This window comes from Oncorhynchus kisutch, linkage group LG16 (assembly GCF_002021735.2).
Source record: "Oncorhynchus kisutch isolate 150728-3 linkage group LG16, Okis_V2, whole genome shotgun sequence".
Classification (NCBI taxonomy): domain Eukaryota; kingdom Metazoa; phylum Chordata; class Actinopteri; order Salmoniformes; family Salmonidae; genus Oncorhynchus; species Oncorhynchus kisutch.
Window position 1 is genome coordinate 14587691 of NC_034189.2, and position 26005 is coordinate 14613695.

At 44.2% G+C, this 26005-nt stretch overlaps 1 protein-coding gene across 3 annotated transcripts; it reads left to right on the forward strand.

Moving 5' to 3' along the window:
- The first annotated feature begins 4 nt into the window (after positions 1-4).
- On the forward strand, positions 5-25923 carry slc12a6 (solute carrier family 12 member 6). Of its 3 annotated transcripts, XM_020503976.2 has the most exons (27): positions 5-211; positions 1846-1888; positions 2471-2698; positions 9244-9338; positions 9440-9568; positions 9905-10051; positions 10534-10588; positions 12148-12278; positions 12595-12836; positions 13184-13302; positions 13611-13790; positions 13863-14027; positions 14306-14404; positions 14958-15015; positions 15412-15586; positions 15698-15816; positions 15931-16029; positions 16815-16934; positions 17155-17259; positions 17360-17528; positions 17768-17963; positions 18203-18372; positions 18469-18600; positions 18946-19071; positions 21901-22172; positions 22343-22476; positions 22714-25923. In XM_020503976.2, the coding sequence occupies exons 3-27, from the start codon at positions 2479-2481 to the stop codon at positions 22803-22805; spliced, it is 3549 nt and encodes a 1182-aa protein (XP_020359565.1). In that variant the 5' UTR covers positions 5-211; positions 1846-1888; positions 2471-2478; the 3' UTR covers positions 22806-25923. The 3 variants fall into 3 exon arrangements, with proteins under 3 accessions (XP_020359565.1, XP_020359566.1, XP_031648825.1); XM_020503977.2 differs by having other exon boundaries at positions 1846-2698; positions 18946-19053; XM_031792965.1 differs by lacking the exon at positions 1846-1888.
- Positions 25924-26005: the final 82 nt, after the last annotated feature.

Here is a 26005-nt window from a genome sequence, read left to right on the forward strand (position 1 = left end):
CGTTTCTGACTGTTGGACAAAGTGCCGACAAAAGGATGAGGCGAGTACATGCATGGAGCTATTATGGTTTCATTTCATTTTGAGGACCACTAGCAAGCCAAGCAGCTGGATACAAGGGACACGAGAGTACTATATACGCGCTATGTATATTGTTTGAAATATTTCCTTGAAGTTGCCGCAGAATTCTGCCAATTTCTAGCTGTTGAGCAAGGTACGTGGAGTTCTGTCACACGTTAGCGGCGTGGCTAACAGCTAGCTACTGTACCACTGTAAATTCAACGGACGACAGTCGACTGATACCGACAAGTAGCTAATGTACTGAACGAGTTGAGGGGATCCTTTCATGATAAGCAAGACAAACGTAGTAGTGTGTTCGTCTAGTTTATTTCGATACCATGACTTGAAAGTTGACACAAATGACCGTACACATTATGTTGTGTAATTCCAGAAAGAAAATGTTGTTTACTACAACGGAACATCTGCTTGCATACATTGATTGACATGCTAATACATTGTTGACATGCCGCATCGTTTTGCCAACAAAAACGCTATAGCTAGCTACCCATGCTAGTTGTAGTTTAAAAACATACTATTTTTTTCTAAATATATTTCAACCCCGGGATTGGAATATATTGATATGACAATTTTCCCTGACTGGTTCAAACTAGCTAGAAATTATAATTGGCTTAACGGTTAAGGGTAGTTACTAGTTAGCCAGCCAGCTAATGTTAGCATAACCGATACTAGCTAGCTCGTCGTACGATATTTCAAGCAAGTGCACGTAGGTGTAACGTTATCAGTATGTTTCATCTGGACATTTGATGAGTCTTGCTCCGCGAACACAATCTTATTTCGCTTTACATGTATATGCTCCAACTAGTTGCTAAGCGTTCATTATAATTTAAACTGCTGCAGTTCAATTCAACAGTCGCATGCTGGCCAGTTTTACAGATGCTGGTCCTTGTCTCTACCATTTGTTTAGATTCATGGGATGGCAATCAAGGTTCAAACTAGCTATGAGACTAAAATAATTTAATGCACTGTTAACTAGCTTCAGTTCATGTGTACCCCGCGAACTGACATGATTGCCCAAACAATTTGCCACCCCCTCGTCTAGCTGAAAATGTCTAGTATAAGACGAGTAGTACAACTCGAAATGTTGCGAAACTGATAAGCTACCATCCCATCTTTACATACGGGTAGCAGTCTACAATACAGCCCCAGTACTGCACAAAGCCATGAGTGCCTCCGCATGTGGCTCGGCTCTAGCTGCCGCTGGCCCAACCGGTTGGAACTGCTCTTGTATAATAATTAAATTATAAACCGCACCAAAGCAACTACTCAACTGAACTACAAGTAACTGCCAGAATAAAGGAAACAATTTAGTTAAATGAGGGAAACAAAGCAGGTGCATCCACACAAGTGTGGTTCCTGAGTTAATTAAGGAATTAACGTCACATCATGCTTAGGGTCATGTGTATATCTATGAAGACACTTTATGTTGGTGTTTCCTTTATTTTGGCAGGTACTTGTACCTCACATAATTGAGTCAGAGCAAGGAGACTGTTTATCAGTCAGTGTTCTCACCTGGTTAACTATGCAGTTTGCTCCCCTGAGCGGTGTTTGTGAGCACATGATTCTGTTCTGCTCTTTGTCAGGTTAGGTTACTGAGTGACCTACATGTCATCACTCATTAATCAAAACAAATGCCTTTTGTATACTGTCACCTACCATACATAATTGAACTCTAATAGCAGCTATCCTCCTTTGCTCTTCTCCCTTTTTTCTCTCCTTTTGTCTTGGTTCTTACCTCTTCCCTGTTCCCCCCAATCAATCCATCATTAGTCACTCATTGTCATCCATAGAGGAAATCTAAGCTATCACTGAGGTGCATATAACCACAGAGAAAAAAACAAGCCCATGTTTACTTGGGAATACGAGAGGAGAGGCAGATTTGAGACTAGGCATACATATTGATAGCCAGTATTATTAAGTTCATTGTCAGGTCATTTGGGCATGTACGAACTAACCGTACTAATCCAGTTTCTGAACAAGCAATGAGATGCAATAATATTAATCAAACTGAAAAGGGAACGCTACTTTGCTTCCCTCTTTTAAAAAATATAACCTGACTTGAAAGCTGAAGGGGAAGTTTAAAAAAAATAATCTTAGAGACACCGTTTACTCCTCAACCTAATTCATTTGTTTACAATTTTAAAGTGTAGGCTCTATGTTAAACCATTACACATTCATCAAATGGAAAAAAAGGCACACACATCTCATGACATTCATCCCATATGTGCCATTAAAACCAGTCCAATTCAATGGGGAAGTGCAGATTCAAGTCTAGTAGGTGTCTCTGCACAGTCACTTGAACGTTAGCTTAGCATAGGCTAGCCTAGTATTGGTTAGCTGAGCTAGTGTAGTTGGTGACCCTTGACCTCTAACCCTTGACCCCCATTCCTCCAAGACCCAATAATGGCGTCGGTACGATTCACGGTGACGCCCACCAAGGCTGAGGACCTCCCGGGGCTGTCAGACACCTCGCCGGACATCAGTTCCCGGTCCAGCGGCCGCGGCCACGTACGTTTTGGCTCACGGGAGAGTGTGAACCGCAGTGAACCGCTAAGTGAGGGGTCGGGAGGGCTCACCACAACTGGTGAAAACGAGACGCCTGACAGGACCAACACAGATCAAGGTGACACATCACTTCATGTGTGTGTGTGTTTGTGCGCAACAAGTTGACAACTTTAGGTTATTAATGGGTTGTATTCATTAGGCACCAAACATAAAAAAAACAGACAAACAGCGATGGACTGTCTGGGCTTGTCTAATAAGCAGCCCTCATTTTTGTTTTCCATTGCAAAAAAGTGTCCCATTGCATGACCTAATGAACATTACCCTGTTTTGGACTGTTAGCCTATTTGCTCAACTGTTTGTGATGTCGCCCTCTAGTGGCAGGGTACTCTCAATCATTCTTCTGGACAGAATCAGCTTCTATGTTACAATAATAGTCTCAATGTTAATAAGCAATTACTGGCTCCAGAAATAGTCTCAGCTGGGTTATCTCATTGGTGATGCTTTGGTTATTTATATCAAGAAAGGAGAAAAGAAACACAACAAATCAAACAGGAAATTAACTGGCACAGACTGGCACTAAAGAAGCAGACATGTACGCACACATTTGAAATGCTGGTGGTGAGAACACCTTTCTCACCTAAGTAGGTACCAGCTCGACAAGGCGGTCATGTCTTGCAATGTACATGTCTTTGTATGAACGGCAACCATTAACAACATGTGAAACAGTCTCCATTACATTTAACTCTGGGTGTAAAACACAGAAGGGATCATGGTTTGCAGGGTACCAGAGTGTTAGGTTCTGTTTTGTGAGTAGAACTTACAGCCTCGCCTTAACAGTAAGTGTGAGAATGTCCTCGTCACTGGCAGTATTCTGGTACATGGAATGGAAGACAGAAACGTCATCACAGTCCAGAGCAGCAAGTTTCCCCAGCAGCCTCAGGCCAGTCCAGAGGTGCCGTTGCTGCATCTGTCTAAAACAGGAGTGTTGTCATGGGTGACAGAAGCCTCCACGACAACACAACTGCATCACAGGCAGTCACAGTCTCAGTCCGCGTCAGTGGAGGCTGCTGAGGGGAGGACGGCTCATAATAGTGGCTGGAACGGTGCAACTGGAATGGCATCAAACACGTTAATTGAGCCCGTCCTCCCCAATTAAGTTGCCACCAACCTCCTGTGGTCTGTGTGTCAGTTTTGTGTCCGGTTGTACAGCTCCTTGAGGTCTGACCAAACTCCAAAGCCTGCAGCACGAGTGTCCAGTTTTCCATTGGCCTTCCTAATGAAGCTCAGGAAGTTGTCCCTTAGTGTCATTGGCCAGTGGGACTCTGGCTAAATGTTGCGTTGACACTGTTGAGCATGTTCGACAGGTGAGTCAGTCTGGTAGCAGTGTAAATCCACTGGACATTTGGCACACCCAGACCGTTTAGCTCGGGAAGATAATGTTTTATTTTTTATTTTATCAACACTTGACAAGTTTTGTTATTAATTTCCCTTAGAATGTCCTGTGGGAGAGGTACAGTTGATGTCGAAAGTTTACGTACACTTAGGTTGGAGTCATTGAAACTTGTTTTTCAATCACTCCACAAATTTCTTGTTAACAAACTTTAGTTTTGGCAAGTAGGGTAGGACATCTACTTTGTGCATGACACAAGTCATTTTTCCAACAATTGTTTACAGACAGATTATTTCACTTATAATTCACTTTATCACAATTCCAGTGGGTCAGAAGTTTACATACACTAAGTTGATTGTGCCTTTAAACAGCTTGGAAAATTCCAGAAAATTATGTCAAGGCTTTAGAAGCTTCTGATAGGCTAATTGACATAATTTGAGTCAATTGGAGGTGTACCTGTGAATGTATTTCAAAACCTACCTTCTAACTCAGTGCCTCTTTGCTTGACATCATGGGAAAATCAAAAGACATCAGCCAAGACCTCAGAAAAAAAATTGTAGACCTCCACAAGTCTGGTTCATCCTTCGGAGCAATTTCCAAATGCCTGAAGGTACCACGTTTATCTGTACAAACAATAGTACGCAAGTATAAACACCATAGGACCACGCAGCCATCATACCGCTCAGGAAGGAGATGCGTTCTGTCTCCTAGAGATGAACGTACTTTGGTGCGAGAACAGAACAACCGCAAAGGACCATGTGAAGATGCTGGAGGAAACAGGTACAAAAGTATCTATATCCACAGTAAAACAAGTCCTATATCGACATAAACTGAAAGGCCACTAACCAAGGAAGAAGCCACTGCTCCAAAACCGCCATAAAAAAAGCCAGACTACGGTTTGCAACTGCACATGGAGACAAAGATCGTACTTTTTGGAGAAATGTCCTCTGGTCTGATAAAACAAAAATAGAACTGTTTGGCCATAATGACCATCGTATTGTTTGGAGGAAAAAGGGGGAGACTTGCAAGCCAAAGAACACCATCCCAACCGTGATGCACAGGGGTGGCAGCATCATGTTGTGGGGGTGCTTTGCTGCAGGATGGACTGGTTCACTTCACAAAATAGATGGCTTCATGAGGGAGGAAAATTATGTGGATATATTGAAGCAATATCTCGACATCAGCCAGGGAATTAAGTCGCAAGTGGGTCTTCCAAAAGGGCAATGACCCCAAGAATACTTCCAAAGTTGTGGCAAAATGGCTTAAGGACAACAAAGTCAAGGTATTGGAGTGGCCATCACAAAGCCCTGACCTCAATCCCATAGAAAATGTGTGGGCAGAACTGAAAAAGCATGTGCGAGCAAGGAGGCCTACAAACCTGACTCTGTTACACCAGCTCTGTCAGGAGGAATGGGCCAAAATTCACCCACATTATTGTGGGAAGCTTGTGGAAGGCTACCCGAAACGTTTCACCCAAGTTAAACAATTTAAAGGCAATGCTACCAAATACTAATTGAATGTATTTCGGACCCACTGAGAATGTGATGAAAGAAATAGAACCTGAAATAAATAATTCTCCCTACTATTATTCTGACATTTCACATTCTTAAAATAAGGTGGTGATCCTAACTGACCTATGACAGGGAGTTTGTACTAGGATTAAATGCCAGGAATTGTGAAACTGGGTTTCAATGTACTTGGCTAAGGTGTATGTAAACCTCTGACTTCAACTGTACATTGGCAAACCGATGTTGAATCTTTGCAAGGGCCACCTTTTTCACAGCCGCTAGCTTCATGACCACAGTCGGATGGGAAATGTCAATCATATCAAGCCTGCACATTTAGTGTCTTTCACTTCCAGCCCAGGTAATTCCTAAAAGTTGTCTGTGCGAGAGAGCATGTTTTTGATCTGAACATCATCAAGATTCCCCTGTACTGGGTTCAGTGACCACACATGGGCTGGGGTACACTGGCATAGCCATTTCAGCCACTGGTTGATGGCTAGGATGAAGTTGACGGCAGTCTGTTTCTATGCTAACCCTGAGTGGGATTGGTTTGTTTTAGCTGCTTCCCACAGGTAACTTGGAGAAAAGAGCCTTTGTACTTATCAGATCTAATGTCCACATACGCCAGTGGTATTTCCTCAATGCATCTCTAAAGTCCAGAAACACCGTGTAAAACCTTGTGGATTCATGCTTGAAGCCATCAATTCCAAATGCTTATTCATGCCCTGTCTGTCTATATACACAACATGACCAAAAGTATGTGGACACCCGCTCGTCAAATGTCTCATTTCCAAGGTCATGGACATTAACATGGAGTTGTGTGCTCGATTTTTTTTTTATTTTTTATACACCTGTCAGTAATGGGTGTGGCTAAAGTAGCCAAATCCACAAATTTGAAGGGGTGTCCACATACTTTTGTGTATATATGGTGTATATGCCTGTTGTTTGGGAGAGAGAATGCCTGTATCTATGAGCCATGGTAGTGTGCAGGCGAGAAAGCATTTCATGAACACTTTATAGACCAAGGGTGACGCTTTGGTTATTTATATCAAGAAAGGGGAAACGAAACGCAACAAATTGATTAGGAATTGACTTTCACAGGCTGATCTACCGAAGCAGACACACACTGCTGAGACGATGTAGTGTACTGGCTGAGCAGCCATAACAGACAAAAGCAGTGGAGAGAGTAAGGCAGCTGTGTTATTTCAAGGAAGGTCAAGCGCGAGATGGTTATTTTTAGTCGGTCTTGCCCACAAAGCAGTAATAGAATTTGACAGACTGGATCCATTCACATCACACATTAACTCCTGATATCACATTCTGCTCCATCAGACACATGCACATGCAGGGATATGCACGCGCAGATGCACGCACACACCTCAGGTGAGCACTATCTGGAGGGAGGGAGAGAGACCCCTACACCTCAGTTGAGCACTATCTCACCTGTCGTACACACATAAGGCTACCTTTGTGTATTGCTGGGGAGGATGTGCTTGCTGTGGCGGTTGTGTTTCCTGTGACGGTTGTGTTTGCCGCATAGGCTGTACAAAACATTAGGAGACCTGCTCTTTCCATGACAGACTGACCAGATGAATCCTGGTGAAAGCCATCATCCCTTATTGATGTCACTTGTTAAATCCACTTCATTCAGTGTAGATGAAGGGGAGGAGACAGATTAAAGAAGGATTTCTAATCCTTAAGACTTTTGACACATGGATTGTGTATGTGTGCCATTCAAGGTGAATGGGCAAGACAAGAGATTTAAGTGCCTTTGAACAGGGTATGGTAGTAGGTTCCAGGCGTACTGGTTTGTGTCAAGAACTGCAACGCTGCTGGGTTTTTCATGCTCAATAGTTTCCCGTGTTTATCAAGAATCGTCCACCACCCACAGGATATCCAGCCAACTTGGCACAACTGTGGGAAACATTGTAGTCAACATGGGCCAGCATTCCTTTGGAACGCTTTCGACACCTTGTAGAGCAACAACTCAATATTAGGAAAGTTTTCATAATGTCTTGTACACTCTGGATAAGAGCGTATGCTAACTGATTAAAATGTATTTGTTTACTCAGCAAAAAAAGAAACGTCAACTGCGTTTATTTTCAGCAAATTTACCGTGTAAATATTTGTGTGAACATAACAAGATTCAACAACTGAGACATAAACGGAACACGTTCCACAGACATGTGACTAACAGAAATTGAATAATTTGTCCCTGAACAAAGGGGGGGGGAGGTAAAAATCAAAAGTAACAGTCAGTGTCTGGTGTGGCCACCAGCTGCATTAAGTACTGTAGTGCATCTCCTCATGGACTGCACCAGATTTGCCAGTTCTTGCTGTGAGATGTTACCCCATTCTTCCACTAAGGCACCTGCATGTTTCCGGACATTTCTGGGGGGAATGGCCCTAGCCCACTCCCTCTGATCCAACAGGTCCCAGGCATGCTCAATGGGATTGAGATCCGGGCTCTTTGCTGGCCATGGCAGAACACTGACATTCCGGTCTTACAGGAAATCCCGCACAGAACGAGCAGTATGGCTGTTTGCACTGTCATGCTGGAGGGTCACGTCAGGATGCGCCTGCAGGAATGGTACCACATAAGGGAGGATGATGTCTTCCCTGTAACGCACAGCGTTGAGATTGCCTGCAATGACAACAAGCTCAGTCCGATGATGCTGTGACACACTGCCCCAGACTATGACGGACCCTCCACCTCCAAATTGATCCCGCTCCAGAGTACAGGCCTCGGTGTAACGCTCATTCCTTCGACGATAAACACGATTCCGACCATCACCCCTGGTGAGACAAAACCACGATTCGTCAGTGAAGACCATTTTTTTGCCAGTCCTGTCTGGTCCAGTGATGGTGGGTTTGTGCCCGCAGGCAACGATGTTGCCGTTGATGTCTGGTGAGGACCTGCCTTACAACAGGCCTACAAGCCCCCACTCCAGCCTCTTTCAGCAGCTGTCTGTCCTGTCTCCCTGTAGTGCTGTCTTAGGCATCTCACAGTACAGACATCTGCAGTCCTCATGCCTCCTTGCAGCATGCCTAAGGCACGTTCACGTAGATGAGCAGGGACCCTGGGCATCTTTCTTTTGGTGTTTTCCCAGAGTCGGTAGAAAAGCCTCTTTAGTGTCCTAAGTTTTCATAACTGTGACCTTAATTGACTACCGTCGGTAAACTGTTAGTGTCTTAACGACCGTTCCACAGGTGCATGTTCATTAATTGTTTATGGTTCAATGAACAAGCATGGGAAACAGTGTTTAAACCCTTTACCATGAAGTTTTGGGATTTTTACAAATTGTCTTTGAAAGACAGGTTCCTGAGAAAGGGATGCTTTTTATTTTTTGCTGAGTTGAGATGTTTGTGTGTATGTGTAGCAATGAATGAGACAAGGATGTCACAATGATCATCCCTGTGTGTGTGTTTTCAAGACTCAGTGTGTTTGTAGACATGTCTGTATTTAACTATGCATGTCTGAGACTGTCACGTGCGTGCGTGTGTGTTTTTTTGTGTCCTCCCTGGTGGTAGAGGAGAGGGAACTGAGAGTGCTGATTCAGGGCCCTGCTGACAGAGGTATAACTTCTCTCCTTCTTCCTCTCTCTCTCCCTTGTCTCCTTTCTGTCTCCCCTCTTTCTCTCTCTCTCTCTCCCTCTTCCTCTCTCTCTCACTCTCTCTTTTTCTGTCTCCTCTCTTCCTCTTTCTCACTCTCTCCTTTTCTGTCTCCTCTCTTCCTCCCTCTCTTTGTCTCTGTCTGTGTGTGTGTAGGAGATGGCAATGCCAAAATGTCCAATGTCTACATCAACAACAGTCATGGGGTGGACGATGATGACTTCTATGACCGAAACTTGGCTCTCTTTGAGGTTAGAGCATCAATCAATAAATAGTGTTTGATGCACTCTGTTTTATGAGTGTCATGTCTTCATCTCTTCCAATTTTCTCTCTCTGCCCCCCCCTCCTGCAGGAGGAGATGGACACTAGGCCGAAGGTATCTTCTCTCCTCAACCGTCTGGCCAACTACACCAACCTGACCCAGGGGGCCAGGGAGCACGAGGAGGCAGAGAGCATAGGAGAGAAGAGAAAGGCCCACAAGGTACACTCCACTCTGACCCCTTTGCTCCCGGCATGGCCTGGCATGGTACTTTGATCCCTGGCAGTAATATCTAAGCGCTGTGATTCCCATGATGCTTTTAGGTTGTACTTTTGACTCCCTTGTTACTGACGACTCCACCCTTACTGCACTGACTTACAGCACCGTACAGGTACTGTAGAAGAGAATAGACCCAGGGATGTAAGATGTCTGACCTAATATAATCGCACCTAGCACGTCATGGATATGATCAGGAGTTTTTATTTTTTGGAAATTGCTTTGCTACGGTGTTCACTAATGAACAGGACCCTCATATCTAATGCCATTTTTGTCTCCCAGTCTCCCCAAATGGGTACGTTCATGGGGGTGTACCTGCCCTGTCTGCAGAACATCTTCGGGGTGATCTTGTTCCTGCGTCTCACCTGGGTGGTAGGAACTGCCGGTGTGCTGCAAGCTCTCTGCATCGTCTTCATATGCTGCTGCTGCGTGAGGATAATACACACACACACACAGAGTTTTGAATCCACAAATCACATTACTGTCGAGAAGGATTCAAACATTTCCTAGGTCATGGATATATGGACACTTATGGATACAAGACGCACCTTCCTCTGACCTTTGCTGTATTAACAATGACCGTTACAACAGGTGGGCTTAAGTTATGTTAGTAGATTGCCATGTTTTGGTACAGAGCTGCAGCAAACGTCTACTCCTGGCAAACACACACACACACACACAGTAGAGGCAACACACATGGACAGATGCAGACACACAGACACACGTACACACATTTTTACATTTTGGTGATTTAGCAGACAATTATCCAGAAAGTGTTTAAGATAAAGAGAGATAGGAGATAATTGGAACAGGCCTGTTCAGAGCAGTGCCCTGTAGATCGTGATTAGTGAGTATCTTTATGTGTATCGATATATGCATGATACAGCTACTGCTCCTCTCTCATTCTGCAGACTTTACTGACTGCTATCTCAATGAGTGCCATCGCCACCAATGGAGTTGTACCAGGTATTCCCTCCATCCATCCATCCATCTCTCCCTACCTCCATCCCTCTCCATCTCCATCTCTTCATCCCTCCAGCCATCCATCTCTCCCTACCTCCATCCCTCTATCCATCCCTCTCCATCTCTTCATCCCTCTCCATACATCCATCTCTCCCTACCTCCATCCATCCATCTCTCCCTACCTTCATCCCTCTCTCCATCCATCCATCTCTCCCTACCTCATCCCTCTCCATCCCTCTCCATCTCTTCATCCCTCTCTCCATCCCTCTCATCCCTCTCCATCTCTTCATCCCTCTCTCCATCCATCTCTCCCTACCTCCATCCCTCTATCCATCCCTCTCCATCTCTTCATCCCTCTCTCCATCCATCCATCTCTCCCTACCTCCATCCATCCATCTCTCCCTACCTCCATCCCTCTCTCCATCCATCCATCTCTCCCTACCTCCATCCCTCTCCATCTCTTCATCCCTCTCTCCATCCATCCATCTCTTGCTCTCTTTCTCTCTGTCCCTATATCCATCTCTCCATCCATCCCTCTGTCTTGTTGTCATCCAAGTATATGTTTAATGTTTGTTATGGTTTAAAAATGCTGGTTACTTTCTCCAGAATTCCCAGGTTTTCAGGAATTTGGGAAAAGTGATCTGAATTTTGCAACTCTATCTCAGTGATGTCTGTATGTGTCAGACCTGGGTATTTAAAAATACTTGTAGCTTTTGGTTTAGTCTGCCTGAACTGCCGGGTGGGTGGAGTCTGGCAGTTTCCCAACTATTCTATCGCTTCCACTGCGCCAGGCAGGATAAAGATAAAATATTTCAAATTATTTCAAATGATATTTGAACCCGGGTCAGGTTTGTCTGTTCATTCTAACGTCTGATTTGCCTCTCCCCTCTCTGACTGTACACATTGAGACATAGTGTCCTCACCCAGAAATACCATTCACCACTAGTAAAACTATAGACATAGAATGAGTAATTATACACACATAATAAAATCATTCTAATTCTGAGTGAAACAACATTCACGCCGGAAATATCCCAAATGTCAAAGTTGTCGTTGAACAATTCTAACATTCTTGTGATATTTGAATATGAAGCTAATCAATTTCAGTTGATTTGAACTATTCCATCTGATAACATTGTAGTTAGAATCAGTAAGGGGCTCTATGTCAAGACAACACCCTTGCTTCTATCTGCAAAGTTACATTTCCTCCATTGATCTCCTCCCTCATCTATGGGCCTGGTCAAAAGTAGTGCACTGCATAGGGAATAGGGTGCCATTTGGGACCTATGCTTATTGGTACAATCTTAGTGTGTTGTCTCTCATTATCATAATACTGTACTATTCTACTTTCTTTCTTTCTCCTTCTCTGTTTTCCTCTTCCATAATGCCCATAATGATACTAACACCCATTCTTCTCTTTACTTCTCTCCCTCCCACCCCCTCCTTCCTCCCACCTCCTTCTCCCCCCCACCCCCTCCTTCTCCATCCCTCTCTATCTCTTCCCCCCACCCCTCCACTTCTCCTCCCCTACCCTCTCTCTCCCCCTCTTCTCTCCTCTCCAGCGGGTGGTTCCTACTTCATGATCAGTCGTTCTCTGGGGCCAGAGTTTGGGGGGGCGGTGGGGCTGTGCTTCTACCTGGGCACCACATTCGCTGGGGCCATGTACATCCTGGGAGCCATCGAGATCCTGCTGGTGGGTGGGAGAGCCTTCACTGCCCGCTCCTCTTCCTCACCGTCATCCTCATTATAACCATCATTTATAACCGCGATCAAATTACTCTGACGTTCATTATCATGGTTTTTGTCATGTTCATGTTGTCTGTATAAGTGTTCACATGACATGCACAGTTTTGTCAGCATGGACCTTTATATATTTATATATATATATATATACCATATGAAACTCCAGCATCAACTCACCCTCACCAACTCACCCTTACCAATCCAATATATCGTTTGATTTTGTGTGTCTGTTATCTTACCCTCTCTCGCTCTCCTCCTACCCCCAGATGTACATTGCCCCGTGGGCGGCCATCTTTGTCTCCGGCAGTCCGGACGGTGAGGGAGCAGCCATGTTGAACAACATGAGGGTCTACGGATCAATCTTCCTCCTCCTCATGGCATTACTGGTCTTTGTCGGCGTCAAATATGTCAACAAGCTGGCGTCCGTCTTCCTGGCCTGTGTCATCATCTCCATCCTGTCCATCTACACCGGAGCACTGGTCTCCGCCTTCAGCCCGCCCACTTTCCCGTGAGTTCCTCCATTGTGATCGTAGAGCGGTTTGATTGATAGATTCATGGTGTAATCGGAATTGATTATGGGTCGCATTTTAGTCGCAAAGAAACAAGAAACTAATCTGATTGGCATGCCTGATTTACACTTTCACCGCCGGTAACACCAGTGAGAAACCTGAGAATGTTGTAACCACTCTCATTGAGACATACACGTACCCGTATTGACCCATTCTCAAGACTTTCACACCACTCTTACTGCCAAACACTTACAAACTTGACTGATGCCCTAATTGACCATCCGTTCACTGTCATCTCTGTGATTGACTAATCCCGTGCTCTAATCTTCTCCTCCCTCCTCCTCAGGGTGTGTATGCTGGGTAACCGTACCCTGTCAGGACACATCCTCCATGATAGTCCCTGTGCCAAGACCACCCCGCCCAAAGAACCACCCAGACCTGTGGATACCAACCTCACACTCGCTGGTAAAACCGTCAATATTACCTTTCAATTTGGAAAAATGACATAAACAAAAAAAAATCTCTTTATAATTGACTATGTTAGCCCTCATGTTCTCTCTCGGTCCATTCTGTTTGACATCTCACTATGGGACATGCCCACTTGCGGCTCATTTGCTGAAGCCTTAATCAATCACGCCTAACAGGCCAATCAAGGCTTTGAAGGTGTTAGATCTGCCTGCCATTCGACCACTGTTAGAATTCCTCATTCTCCACCTCTTTGCTCGCTTGTTCATTATCGTCCCCAATATCAACTAATCAACCAATTCTTCTAGGTAATGGCACGGTGCCGTCAACCTTTGATCTCTCCCTGCCCTCCTCTGAGGCGACCACGACCCTGTGGCTGCAGTTCTGTGAAGGCCCAGACCTCAACGCTTCCTGTGACTACTACTTTAACCTCAGCAACATCTCTGAGATACCTGGCATACCAGGCCTGTCCAGTGGAGTTATCACAGGTACATTCTCTGTCTCTCACACTCTCTCTCTCTCGCCCTCTTTCTCTCTAATAATTAGTATTCTCTCCATAGAGAACATATGGAGTGTTTACCTCAGTAAAGGGGACGTCCTGGAGAAAGGGTCACTCCCCTCACCCAGACCCGTCCACCCACCCACCAATCGGCTGCCCTATGTCTTCGCTGACATCACCACCTCCTTCACGCTATTGGTGGGAATCTTCTTCCCCTCAGTCACAGGTATATTTCCTCCTCTTTTCGTCTCTCCTGATCCCAGTACCTCCCGATCCCCTTGGACCCCTTGATGTTGGTAGAAGCAGTGCAGTGGTGGAGCTCCCACCATGGTGCTTACAGCTCTGCGGAAACAGAGACGAGTTGTAGGGAGAGATTTGGGACAGGTTGATCCAGCTGTAAAATAATTTGTCATAGATTCATACACCAACTCTGTTGTCTCTCTCGCTCGCTCTTTCTTTCGCTCTCTCCCTCCTCAAAATTCCTCCCCCTTCTCCCCCTTCCAGGTATAATGGCTGGTTCTAACCGGTCTGGGGACCTGAAAGATGCTCAGCGTTCCATCCCCATAGGAACCATTATGGCCATCCTCACTACCTCCCTCGTCTGTATCCTTCACTGTGGACAATAAAGCTTTCGGATTTTTTATTGAGAATCTCTTCCATTTTAACTCTGTTTGCGTCCGAATTGACACCCTAATCCCTACATAGTGCACTACATTTGACTAGGGGTGGCAGGGTAGCCTAGTGGTTAGAGCGTTGGACTAGTAATCGAAAGGTTGCAAGTTCGAATCCCAGAGCTGACAAGGTACAAATCTGTCGTTCTGCCCCTGAACAGGCAGTTAACCCACTGTTCCTAGGCCGTCATTGAAAATAAGAATTTGTTCTTAACTGCCTAGTTAAATAAAGGTTAAATAAAATTAATAGGGCTCTTGTCAAAAGTAGTGCAGTGTTTAGGGGGGCAATTTCAGACACCCAAGGACAACAAAGCTGTTGTATTGAAAATGTCACATGTAAACTCTGTCCTAGAATTAGAATCATTCTAGTTACACACACCTGCATGGTGCTTAGTGTGTGGTAATGGGTTGATATTGGGACAGACTTGTGTTGTGGTTCAGGTGTGATGTGACTAGTGGGTTATTTACCTGAGTGGCCTGGCCAGACCTGAGCAGTGTGGTGCTGTTTGGAGCCTGCATCGAAGGAGTGGTGCTCAGAGACAAGTTAGTATATTGTTGTCTCTCTCTGTGTGTGTGTGTTTCAGGGTGGAGTTCATTTAAATTGAGTCAATTTAGGAAGTAAATTGAAATTGGTGTGTCTTGGCCTTCTTAGGACACATTCTGTGATCACACTAACTGACCTGTCTTTCTGTCTGAAGGTTTGGAGACTCCGTGAAGTCACACTAACTGACCTGTCTGTCTGTAGGTTTGGAGACTTAGACAGACAGATCAGTTAGTGTGACTTCACTAAGTCTCCAAACCTACAGACAGACAATTCAGTTAGTGTGACTTCAACGAGTCTCAAAACCTTCAGATAGACAGACAGATCAGTTAGTGTGACTTCAACGAGTCTCAAAACCTTCAGAAGTCACACTAACTGACCTGTCTGTTGTTCTGAAGGTTTGGAGACTCTGTAAAGGGAAACCTGGTAGTGGGCACCTTGTCTTGGCCCTCCCCCTGGGTCATTGTGATTGGCTCCTTCTTTTCGACGTGCGGCGCTGGCCTCCAGTCACTGACGGGCGCTCCCCGCCTCCTCCAGGCCATCGCCAAGGACAACATCATCCCCTTCCTCAGGGTGAGATAGAGAAACAAGTGTTGTAGTATATATAGCTCTTCTTTCTCTCTCATTCTCTCATTCCTCTCTCACTCCTCTCTCTCGCTCTAATGTTCTGTTCTCTCTGTCCAGGTGTTTGGTCATGGCAAGGCTAATGGAGAGCCTACCTGGGCTCTGCTCCTGACAGCTCTGATAGCTGAGCTGGGAATCCTCATTGCTTCTCTGGACCTGGTTGCACCCATCCTCTCCATGTGAGTGTGTGTTTCTTGGAGAGAGAAAGTGTGTGTGTGAGTGATTGTTTGTCGTCTGAGTGTATGGATGCTGATTCAGTGCAGCCTGAGTCCCACATCTCCCTCTCTCTGTAGGTTCTTCTTGATGTGCTATCTGTTTGTGAACCTGGCCTGTGCTCTGCAGACGCTGCTGAGAACTCCCAACTGGAGACCACGCTTCTCCTACTACCACTGGTACACACACACACACACACACACACACACAGTCTTGCACAGCTAACCTTGTGTGGACATACAATTCAGTCCCATTCAAAATCCTATTTTCCTTAACCTGTACCATAACCTTAACCTATCCCTAGCTCTTAAGCCAAACACTAATTCTAACCTTAACCCTAAACACCCTAGAAATAGCATTTGACCTCTTCAAATTTTTGTTTGTTTACTCTTCTTGTGGAGACTTCTGGTCCCAACAAGTATAGTTAAACATGTCCACACACACCGTATACTCTATTTACATATCAACGTTTTATAAATGGAGAACTTTTCAAGTGTGATTGATTATTTTCTATGTCTCTCAAGTCTGAACTTTTTTAGTCACAAATGATGTGGTCTGTAACAAGTGTTTTCACATCAATGTTTGATGCAAAATAAAATGGGTTACTTTTTGCCATGGATAATCGGATGTAAATGTAGGCTACACTCTGTCCATTGGCTTCTCTGCATATTCTAGCCTGTCTCAAAATCCAACCCTGGCCCTTTAAGACTCTCCTGCTGGATGGTTGACCACCCTTGGTAGCCTATAAAATATTACAATTGATCCCATTCTGATCAGAGTCATTTTTGATTTTGTGATTTATTGTACTATATTATAATTTTTTACTTGTCCATTCTTCTTGTCCGACAATAAAAACTAAAATAAAAACTTGTCATAATGTTATTTTTACTTGTCCCGGACAAGAGGGCAAGCATTAATGTTGAGCCCTGTGTGATGATGGATTATTTTATCTCTCTCTCTCTAGGACCTTGTCATTTCTGGGTATGATCATCTGCTTGGCGCTGATGTTCATATCGTCATGGTACTATGCTATTGTTGCTATAGTGATTGCTGGCATGATCTACAAATACATCGAGTACCACGGGTAGGTTTCCATGGGGACCTACTGGAACAAACCAGTTGTGTGTGTGTTTCAGATTTTGTGGTGTGTGTGTGTGGGCTTGTGTGAATGGAGGTCACAGAAATCCAATGATATATTTTGTGGAGGTGTTACATTCATAATTCAACAGGAAGATGAATATATTTATACAAAGTGTGTGTGTGTGTGTGTGAATCTCTGAGTTGTCTTCATGTGTGTGTTCCAGGGCAGAGAAGGAGTGGGGAGATGGTATTCGGGGTCTGTCCCTCAGCGCTGCTCGTTATGCCCTCTTGAGGTTGGAAGAGGGACCACCACACACCAAGAACTGGAGGTAAAGTATAGCAGTACACCGTTAACAGCGACTCATGCACAACCACCCATGTATATACACCCAATCTCACACCTTTACAATCACTCTCTCTCTCCTCCAGACCCCAGCTCTTAGTTCTATTGAAGTTAGATGAGGATGCCTATGTCAAGTCTCCCCGCCTGCTAACCTTTGCATCTCAGCTGAAGGCAGGTAAAGGTCTGACCATTGTAGGGACCGTCATCACTGGAAACTATCTCCACAGCTACGGAGAGGCACTGGCTGCAGAACAGGTTGGTCTCTCTTTTCTCTCTGTCTAGCACTCTTGGTGCGTTTCTCTAGAAATGTTTTTTTTTTAAATACCTCTTCTGATTTTCGCCCCTCTTCCTCTCCCTTCTTTCAGGCGTCTAATTTTGTCTTTCTCCTTCAGACTCTTATGATGGATCTGTAGGTGTATTGTGTTATAACATCTCTCTCTCCCTATTTCCCATCTCTCTCTCTCGCTCTTTATTCACCTCCCCCCCTCCTGTAGACTCTGAAGCACCAGATGGACAAGGAGAAGGTGAAAGGGTTCTGTCAGTGTATTGTGGCTAACAAGGCCAGGGAAGGCATCAGCCACATGATCCAGTCCAGTGGGTTAGGAGGGATGAGGCACAACACTGTGGTTATGGGCTGGCCCCTGGCCTGGAGGCAGAGTGAGGATCCACAGTCCTGGAAGACCTTTATCAGTGAGTACAGGAGAGGAGAGGTGTGCATGTGCGCTTTCTCATCAGGCTTCAAGGCAAAAGCCATGATGCGAAAGAGAGAGGGAGGGGGAAGCAAGAGGGAATCATTGAATGCTACCATTACTGCCATCTGTTTGTCAAACATTGCAACTGGCCCTTTTGAATTTGACTACCTGCCATCTAACTTTGAGACTTTGTGGTTTGAATAAACAGCACCCCCTCTCTCTGTGTGTTTCCTCCAGACACGGTGCGTGTGACGACAGCGGCCCACCTGGCCCTACTTGTGCCCAAGAACATCTCTCTGTTCCCCGGCAACAGTGAGCCGTGCGCGGAGGGATACATTGACGTGTGGTGGATCGTCCACGACGGGGGCATGCTCATGCTACTGCCCTTCCTGCTGAGGCAACACAAGGTCAGAGAAATATTTAGTCATATCATGTCATCTTCTCGTAGAGAGAAAGGTTGTGTACACATGTAACTGACAACGTTGTCGTGTTTCCGTCCCCAGGTGTGGCGTAAGTGTGCGATGCGTATCTTCACTGTGGCTCAGATGGAGGATAACTCCATTCAGATGAAGAAGGACCTGGCTACGTTCCTCTACCACCTCCGCATAGAGGCTGATGTTGAAGTGGTGGAGATGGTAGGTTTCTGCATAGACCCAATAATAACTTGAGGCCCACGCACTTTACTCAAACGTTCATGTAAAAATGCCGTAGTGTACTGATGATCAAGAAATATCTTTTTGATTTCAATATTGAGTGCTAGCTAATAGCTATGTGTTAGGCTTTGTTCATTTGACCCATGAGAAACTGTTGTTCTCTCCTCCCTTCTCCTTTCTCCCCCTGCTCTCTCCCCTCTCCTCTGTACCCCCCTATTCTCTCCCTCTGCTATCTCCATCTCCCCCTCTCCTATCTCCTCCCTCTTCTCTCTCCACCCCCCCCCCTCTCTCTCCACCTCACTCCCCCCTCCCTATCTCCTCTCCTAGCATAACAGTGACATCTCAGCCTACACCTATGAGAGGACTCTGATGATGGAGCAGAGGTCTCAGATGCTCAGACAGATGAGGCTTTCCAAGTCTGACCGGGAGAAAGAGGTGTGGAGGCCTCAACAAGTGTGTTTGTTTCATAGTTCTGTTTCCATATGTGTGTGCGAAAATGAGAGAGAGAAAAAGTGTGTGTGTGCTTTCATCTTCACCTCATCTGCCTATTGTTGTTTTCCTTAGCGAGTTCGCTGGAGTATAGATGAAGTAAGTTTGCTGTCTGCTCAGTTAGTAATTGACTCCGAACTGTCTCGTAGACTACGTAGTCAACTTCAGACGTAATGCCCTACTCTATCCTGCAGCCTACATATTGCTAATATCGCTAGATGTAAGCTGTCCTGTGTTGGAGAGTGTGTATCAGGGTCGTATTCATTAGGCACCGAACGGGAGAAAGCGGACTGAAACAGGGAGGGGATGACCTAAACTTGTCTTATAAGAAACATCCGTTTTTGTTTTCCGTTCCAAAATGTTTTGCTACGGTGTGCCCTAATGAATATGACTATATAATAAGGCTGGGCGATATGTCCAAAAATTATAGCTACAATTTGTTCAAACTTCTGGCTGATTCACAATATATACCTCAATATTGTTTTACAGTTTCACTAAATAGCCTTTGTTTCACCATTAAAGGTCAATACACATAATTTCAGACAGTCAGGAATAATCTTATGAATTTTGGGTTTGTAAAATTATACCTAGGCTAAATATAAGCCTTCCACAACCATAAGACCCATTCATAATTGAATTATTTTATCAAAATAGTTTAACCTGCTTTTTTACAATACTTACTGATCTGGCTTTTAAATCTGTATATGAAAATGCCAATTTTCTTACAAATGTAACCATGCACAATGCACATCCACTAATGGTATCAAGCATTCTAGAAAATGAACACCGGTCTCATCTCTCAAGCACAAAACCACGTGCTAGTGAGTAACCAGCTGATTTTAATATTTAAAGTCTCGTCAACTTGGATCTATTTGCTTGCTAACAAGGTAGAACAGTCTAACTGTTATGAATGCACCTTTCAGTCTGTGTCTAACTGTTATGAATGTACCTTTGTCTGTGTCTAACTGTTATGAATGCACCTTTCAGTCTGTGTCTAACTGTTATGAATGCACCTTTCAGTCTGTGTCTAACTGTTATGAATGTACCTTTCAGTCTGTGTCTAACTGTTATGAATGCACCTTTCAGTCTGTGTCTAACTGTTATGAATGTACCTTTTCAGTCTGTGTCTAACTGTTATGAATGCACCTTTCAGTCTGTGTCTAACTGTTATGAATGCACCTTTCAGTCTGTGTCTAACTGTTATGAATGCACCTTTCAGTCTGTGTCTAACTGTTATGAATGCACCTTTCAGTCTGTGTCTAACTGTTATGAATGCACCTTTCAGTCTGTGTCTAACTGTTATGAATGCACCTTTCAGTCTGTGTCTAACTGTTTGAACAACAGCCTGTTCACGTTGTTTAGATATTTCAGTCAAGTAGCCTACCTGGATAAGATGCTTCTTTTTCAGAATGAGGACAAGTTGCCAATTCCTTATATAAATGTGTTTTTTTTATGGTCATTGCACATTTCTAAAACCCAGACTAGACAGCTAGCACATAACAGTCTGTGGACATTTCTAAAACCCAGACTAGACAGCTAGCACATAACAGTCTGTGGACATTTCTAAAACCCAGACTAGACAGCTAGCACATAACAGTCTGTGGACATTTCTAAAACCCAGACTAGACAGCTAGCACATAACAGTCTGTGGACATTTCTAAAACCCAGACTAGACAGCGAGCACAGTTCAGTCTGTGGTTAAAATCCTGCTAGTGGTATGTGGTACTGCAATGCTGCACGCGACAACCTGACCATTCATTATCCACAATCATGTTCATTGATACTCTCGTCTTAGTAGGGTCTGCTCGGTTCTACATTTTGGGAGTTGAGACATAAAAAGGGTATCGTTGGAAATTTGAAGTCTATTACAGTAAATAATGTCTCTAAGTGTTTAGGTGTCCGTGTGACCGGTTCTGTTGGACCAAAAACCTCAAATGCAAATAGCGAGTTTAAACTGCTTGTTGTCAGAGAGGAAGAAGTGATCTTTAGGATTTTTTTGTTGTGAGAAGTATGCTAGTGGGAAGGTGCACAGAAGGAGGAGGGGCTTGGTGTCTGCAAGTGGGAAGATTCACAGAAGGAGGAGGGGCTTGGTGTCTGCAAGTGGGAAGAGTCACAGAAGGAGGAGGGGCTTGGTGTCTAAGTGGGAAGGCACACAGCACAGAAGGAGGGGGAGGAGGGGCTTGGTGTCTGTGCGAGTGGGAAGGCACACAGCACAGAAGGAGGGTGGGCTTGGTGTCTGTGCGAGTGGGAAGGCACACAGCACAGAAGGAGGAGGGGCTTGGTGTCTGTGCGAGTGGGAAGGCACACAGCACAGAAGGAGGAGGGGCTTGGTGTCTGTGCGAGTGGGAAGGCACACAGCACAGAAGGAGGAGGGGCTTGGTGTCTGTGCGAGTGGGAAGGCACACAGCACAGGAGGAGGGTGGGCTTGGTGTCTGTGCGAGTGGGAAGGCACACAGCACAGAAGGAGGAGGGGCTTGGTGTCTGTGCGAGTGGGAAGGCACACAGCACAGGAGGAGGAGCTTGGTGTCTGTGTGAGTGGGAAGGCACACAGCACAAAAGGAGCGAAGGAGACGAGACCAAAAAGACACAGAATGCTCAAACATTACAAAATAACCTTGATGAAGGCATTTGGAACATCACGTTAAAACAAAAATTCTAATCAATTGGATATATCGCCCAGCCCTACCCTGTACTCAGTGACTAAGTGTATTTTGTAGGTGTATCTCTCTGAGGGAGGGGGGGGGGGGAGAGAGGGAGGATTTCTAAACGTGTGTTACACATTCTCTCCCCCAGGCACAGTTGGTAAAGGATCGTAACTCCATGCTTCGGCTAACCAGCATTGGTTCTGACGATGATGAAGACACAGACGGGGGTGGAGGCCCCACAGGAAATGCCGAAAAGGGAGGAGGAGCAGCCGGAGGAAGGGAAAGGGATGGAGGGATGTCTGCCTCGGAGAACAGACGAGTCCACATGACCTGGACTAAGGAGAAAGCCCTGCAGTACAGAGCTACACACTCCGGCTGTAGTACGCCAGAGGGCTTCAGAGATATGCTCAGTATCAGGCCGTAAGTCACACACACACACATATGCATGGACACACAACACACATGCACGCATGGAGACACACGCACGCATGGACACACACATGCATGGACACACACACACACTTGAATGGAGACACATACAAACGGATGACTGTTGATGGTTGTTCTTATTAATGATGTCTCTCTCCCAGGGACCACTCCAACGTGCGGCGGATGCACACGGCCGTCAAGCTCAACGAGGTCATCGTCAACAAATCCCATGATGCTCGGCTGGTCCTGCTCAACATGCCGGGACCGCCACGTAACCCAGCCGGAGACGAAAACTGTATCCTTCACTTCCTACTTCCTGTTGACTGTGCTTCTCTTCCTGTGTACCAGGGTTGGACTCAATTCCACTTCAATCTATTTATTTTTCACCTCCTTAATTGAGTGAATTGAAAATGAACCAAGAGCTGTGTGTTCTGTCATAGCTATAGTAGACACAGTTGTAGTAGTTACAGTATTATGCTTTTTATTGTTATTGAGAAAACGTTTCCAGACCAGTCCTTAACCCGATGGTCAGATATGGAATTTCTGGAAGTTCTAACTGAGGGATTGGAACGCGTCCTATTGGTCAGGGGTGGAGGAAGTGAAGTCATCACAATCTACTCCTGATTTGCTCACACAAACCAGCTATGTCAGAGCAGCCAATCACGTGGAAGAGAATGCTAAAGGAGGGGGGGCTAAGGAGCCCCGGGGGTGTGGCCCCTCTGTCAGACAGCGCAAAGATGGACTGTCATTGGCTGCAGCTTGGATAAACCCCTTCCATCTCTCCGCTGTCAGTCATTATTCCTAGGCTTCCCCATTCCACTAAAGACAAGCTACAAAAAGCCAACACGATTCCTCAAGTGAACATTGAGCGAAGGTTCTCATAATGTGTGTCTGTGTGTGTCTAAGTGTATGAGAGATATTCATCTCAAAATATAATACAAAAAGGACCAGCCCACGTGACTAGACCAGGACAATTCCTGGTCCTGGTTATAGCTGATAACTAGGGCCCTGAGTATTCCCCCTGATCAGGTCACATGGTCAGGAAAAACTTCTGGCCTCCCACATAATGCACAATAATATACAGCAGTTGGATCAGGGACCAGTGTTTATGTCCCAAATGGCACCATGTTCCCCATAGTGCACTACTTTTGCACTAAATAGGGAATAGGGTACGATTTTGGACCTACAATGTGTAGTATGAGCGTGTATGGACCAATGGATGATAGTCATAATCTAGTAGACAGACAGACCATATAGAATCTAGAACATCCTAGAACATCGATATAAAATCGAGATCATTCTAGAACATCTATATAGAATCTAGAAAATCAATATAGAATCTCGAACATTATAGAACATCTAGATAGAATCTAGCACATCCTAGAATATCTACATAGAATCTAGAATATTGATATAGAATCTAGAAACAGTCTGAAACAGTGAGTGTTCCACTGAGTGACTCAGGGTTTAGTTATAGGAAACGACAACAGGCGCGCTCTTCCAAAATCTACATGTCTAGCATGCTGGAGTGAAGCCGTGCATTCTACGTTGTATGGATTATTGGAACGCAGACCTGATGAGTGGATTGTGTGGTACGAGTGTGAGAAAATGTGTATGTTATGTATGTACAGTATGTATGTACATTGTGTAGGCTAGAGCTAGACAGAGAATGGACTTAGGTTCATATACTATTTGAAATTATTTGAAATACTTGAGCTATGCTTGATGGAACCAAAAGAATAGTGCCAAAACATGCAAACTCTACGTTTGGTATTGGTGTCTCCAACCAGGCAAAGCAGACAGACGCTCAAGAAGAAACATTTGAAATAGTACCCAGGTTTGGTGATACGTTATAATAGCCTGCTGGTCTCTGATCTGTATTTGGGTCATTATCATTAAAACGGTATTAAAATGTCTGTACCAAATTGAGTTACAAAACCATGATACATCTTAAAAAATCAACTATCATTCTAAGGAATAAGATGTCTAGTTTTGGGGAAAGTGTCTTATTTTAAATAAATTTCACATTTTCATCCAAATTCTCATTACCAAAATGCGTCTGGATTAAATTCGCTGGTCTATTAAAAAATAATCTTTACAAAAATGTAACCTATTTGAATAAAACACCAAATATGTTGCTGTAGTTTGTCCATAAATCATACAAATGGTATTCTAGTTGGAGTTTACATTAAAGTATAATATTTATTAAGTACAAACAGTGTCTGTGGACGTCTCATTACTTATTCAAGTTCCTGTAAAACATTTTTAATAAAGTTTTATTCACCCATGATGCATCATCTAGAGGAGTAATCCTTATATGGGCACAAGTTGTTAATTTATTAGCTTGTATGCCTTCAGAATAAGGTTCTTATTCTCAAACACCCCCTTTACCCCACTTGGCCTTCTCATTACTGAAATGGCTAAAGAGCTCAAATAGGGGGGGAAACTAAGATTTTATAGTAATTGTATAATTTTATTTTCAGTGTTATGTTTACCTCGGGCGTTTTCATTAGGGAAGACATTTTTAAACAATATCTAAATATTGATTTGTTTATGACTTTTTTTTACTTTTAAAACTTATGGTAATGAGAATTTTGTGAAACTTGGTAAAATGCATAATATCTTATCAAAAAACATAATAATAATTATGAAATAGATAAGTACATATCCTAATCTCAGTGATTCAAGAGGATATTATGTGAAAAATTACACCATTTTTGGGGGGACAGTTTTGTGAGAATGACCCATTTGCTATACCCAACTCCTCTAACAATACAGCCATAGGAGTTGGTTAAAGCATAGACAGATCTGGGACCAGGCTGTCTTTGAATAGAGAGAGGTGTGAGTAAGACATGTAGTTCAGGACTAGGACTGCAAATCGGTACATGTGTTGACAGCAATGGCTCCTAGTTTAGGTGTAAACATCCCCTAGATGTGTTTTCTCAAGGCGGGGCGCCAAATCAAGGCCTACCAAGTCAATATCAAGGGGGTGGTTCACTTTAAACACAACAGTAGTCAATTGAAGCCAAATTATTTCAGGCCTGCCCAGCCTGGTAGGGGAAAACTTGAGTGAGAGAGATGTGGAAGGTTTTAAGGATGTAAGGAATGTGAAGTATTGTGAATGAGTAACAGTGTTGTAGGTAGCCATATTAGGTGGGGGGGGGGGGGGGTGGGTGTTATTGTTGCACACTGGACCACTTGTAAAGAGACCATTACCCTGCATGCTGTTGAACTTTTTTTTTTACGTTGCACTGTCAGTGAAAGGGAGGGATTGGAAATTTGCGTGCGCGCTTGTGTGTGTGAGAGAAGGAAAAAGGTGATTTAAAAAATAAAAATAAATCATCTTACGAGTTATCCTCACCCTCACTACCTACCTATTAGTACATGCCTGTGCTGTTCCGTCAGCTTCTGCTGTGCTAACTGCCCATTTATTTCCCAAATGGCACTCTGCTTCCTTTGTAGTGCACTATGTAGGGAATTAGGGTGCCATTTGGGGGACAAGCTGGCGGTATTTTATTCCACAATGCTTGTTTTCGATCTTCTCAATGTATTGACTTTATTGTACAGGGATGGATTATTTGTGTTCAATTGTTTTTCCTCCACCATTTGTTTTTGCTTGTACATAAAAACTAAGAGAAATCCCACGTTTTTTTTTTTATTACATGAATATAAAACAATTTTAAAAAATGTTGCTTGAGAAAATGTGAATAAAACCAATTTTGAAATAAAGATATCACCACTTGTCATGTTCTGTGTCTATTCTGACATGGATATAGTAGAACATGTTCAAATAACAAATATAATTCTCAATATCATAATTGATC

Bases quoted from the DNA above. Each gene is read 5' to 3' on its own strand.
- slc12a6 (XM_020503976.2), top strand. From the start codon at position 2,479: ATGGCGTCGGTACGATTCACGGTGACGCCCACCAAGGCTGAGGACCTC. The intron at 14,028-14,305 runs GTATATTTCCTC...TCCCCCTTCCAG, and splicing joins CTTCTTCCCCTCAGTCACAG to GTATAATGGCTGGTTCTAAC. The intron at 18,601-18,945 runs GTAGGTTTCTGC...CTCCTCTCCTAG, and splicing joins ATGTTGAAGTGGTGGAGATG to CATAACAGTGACATCTCAGC.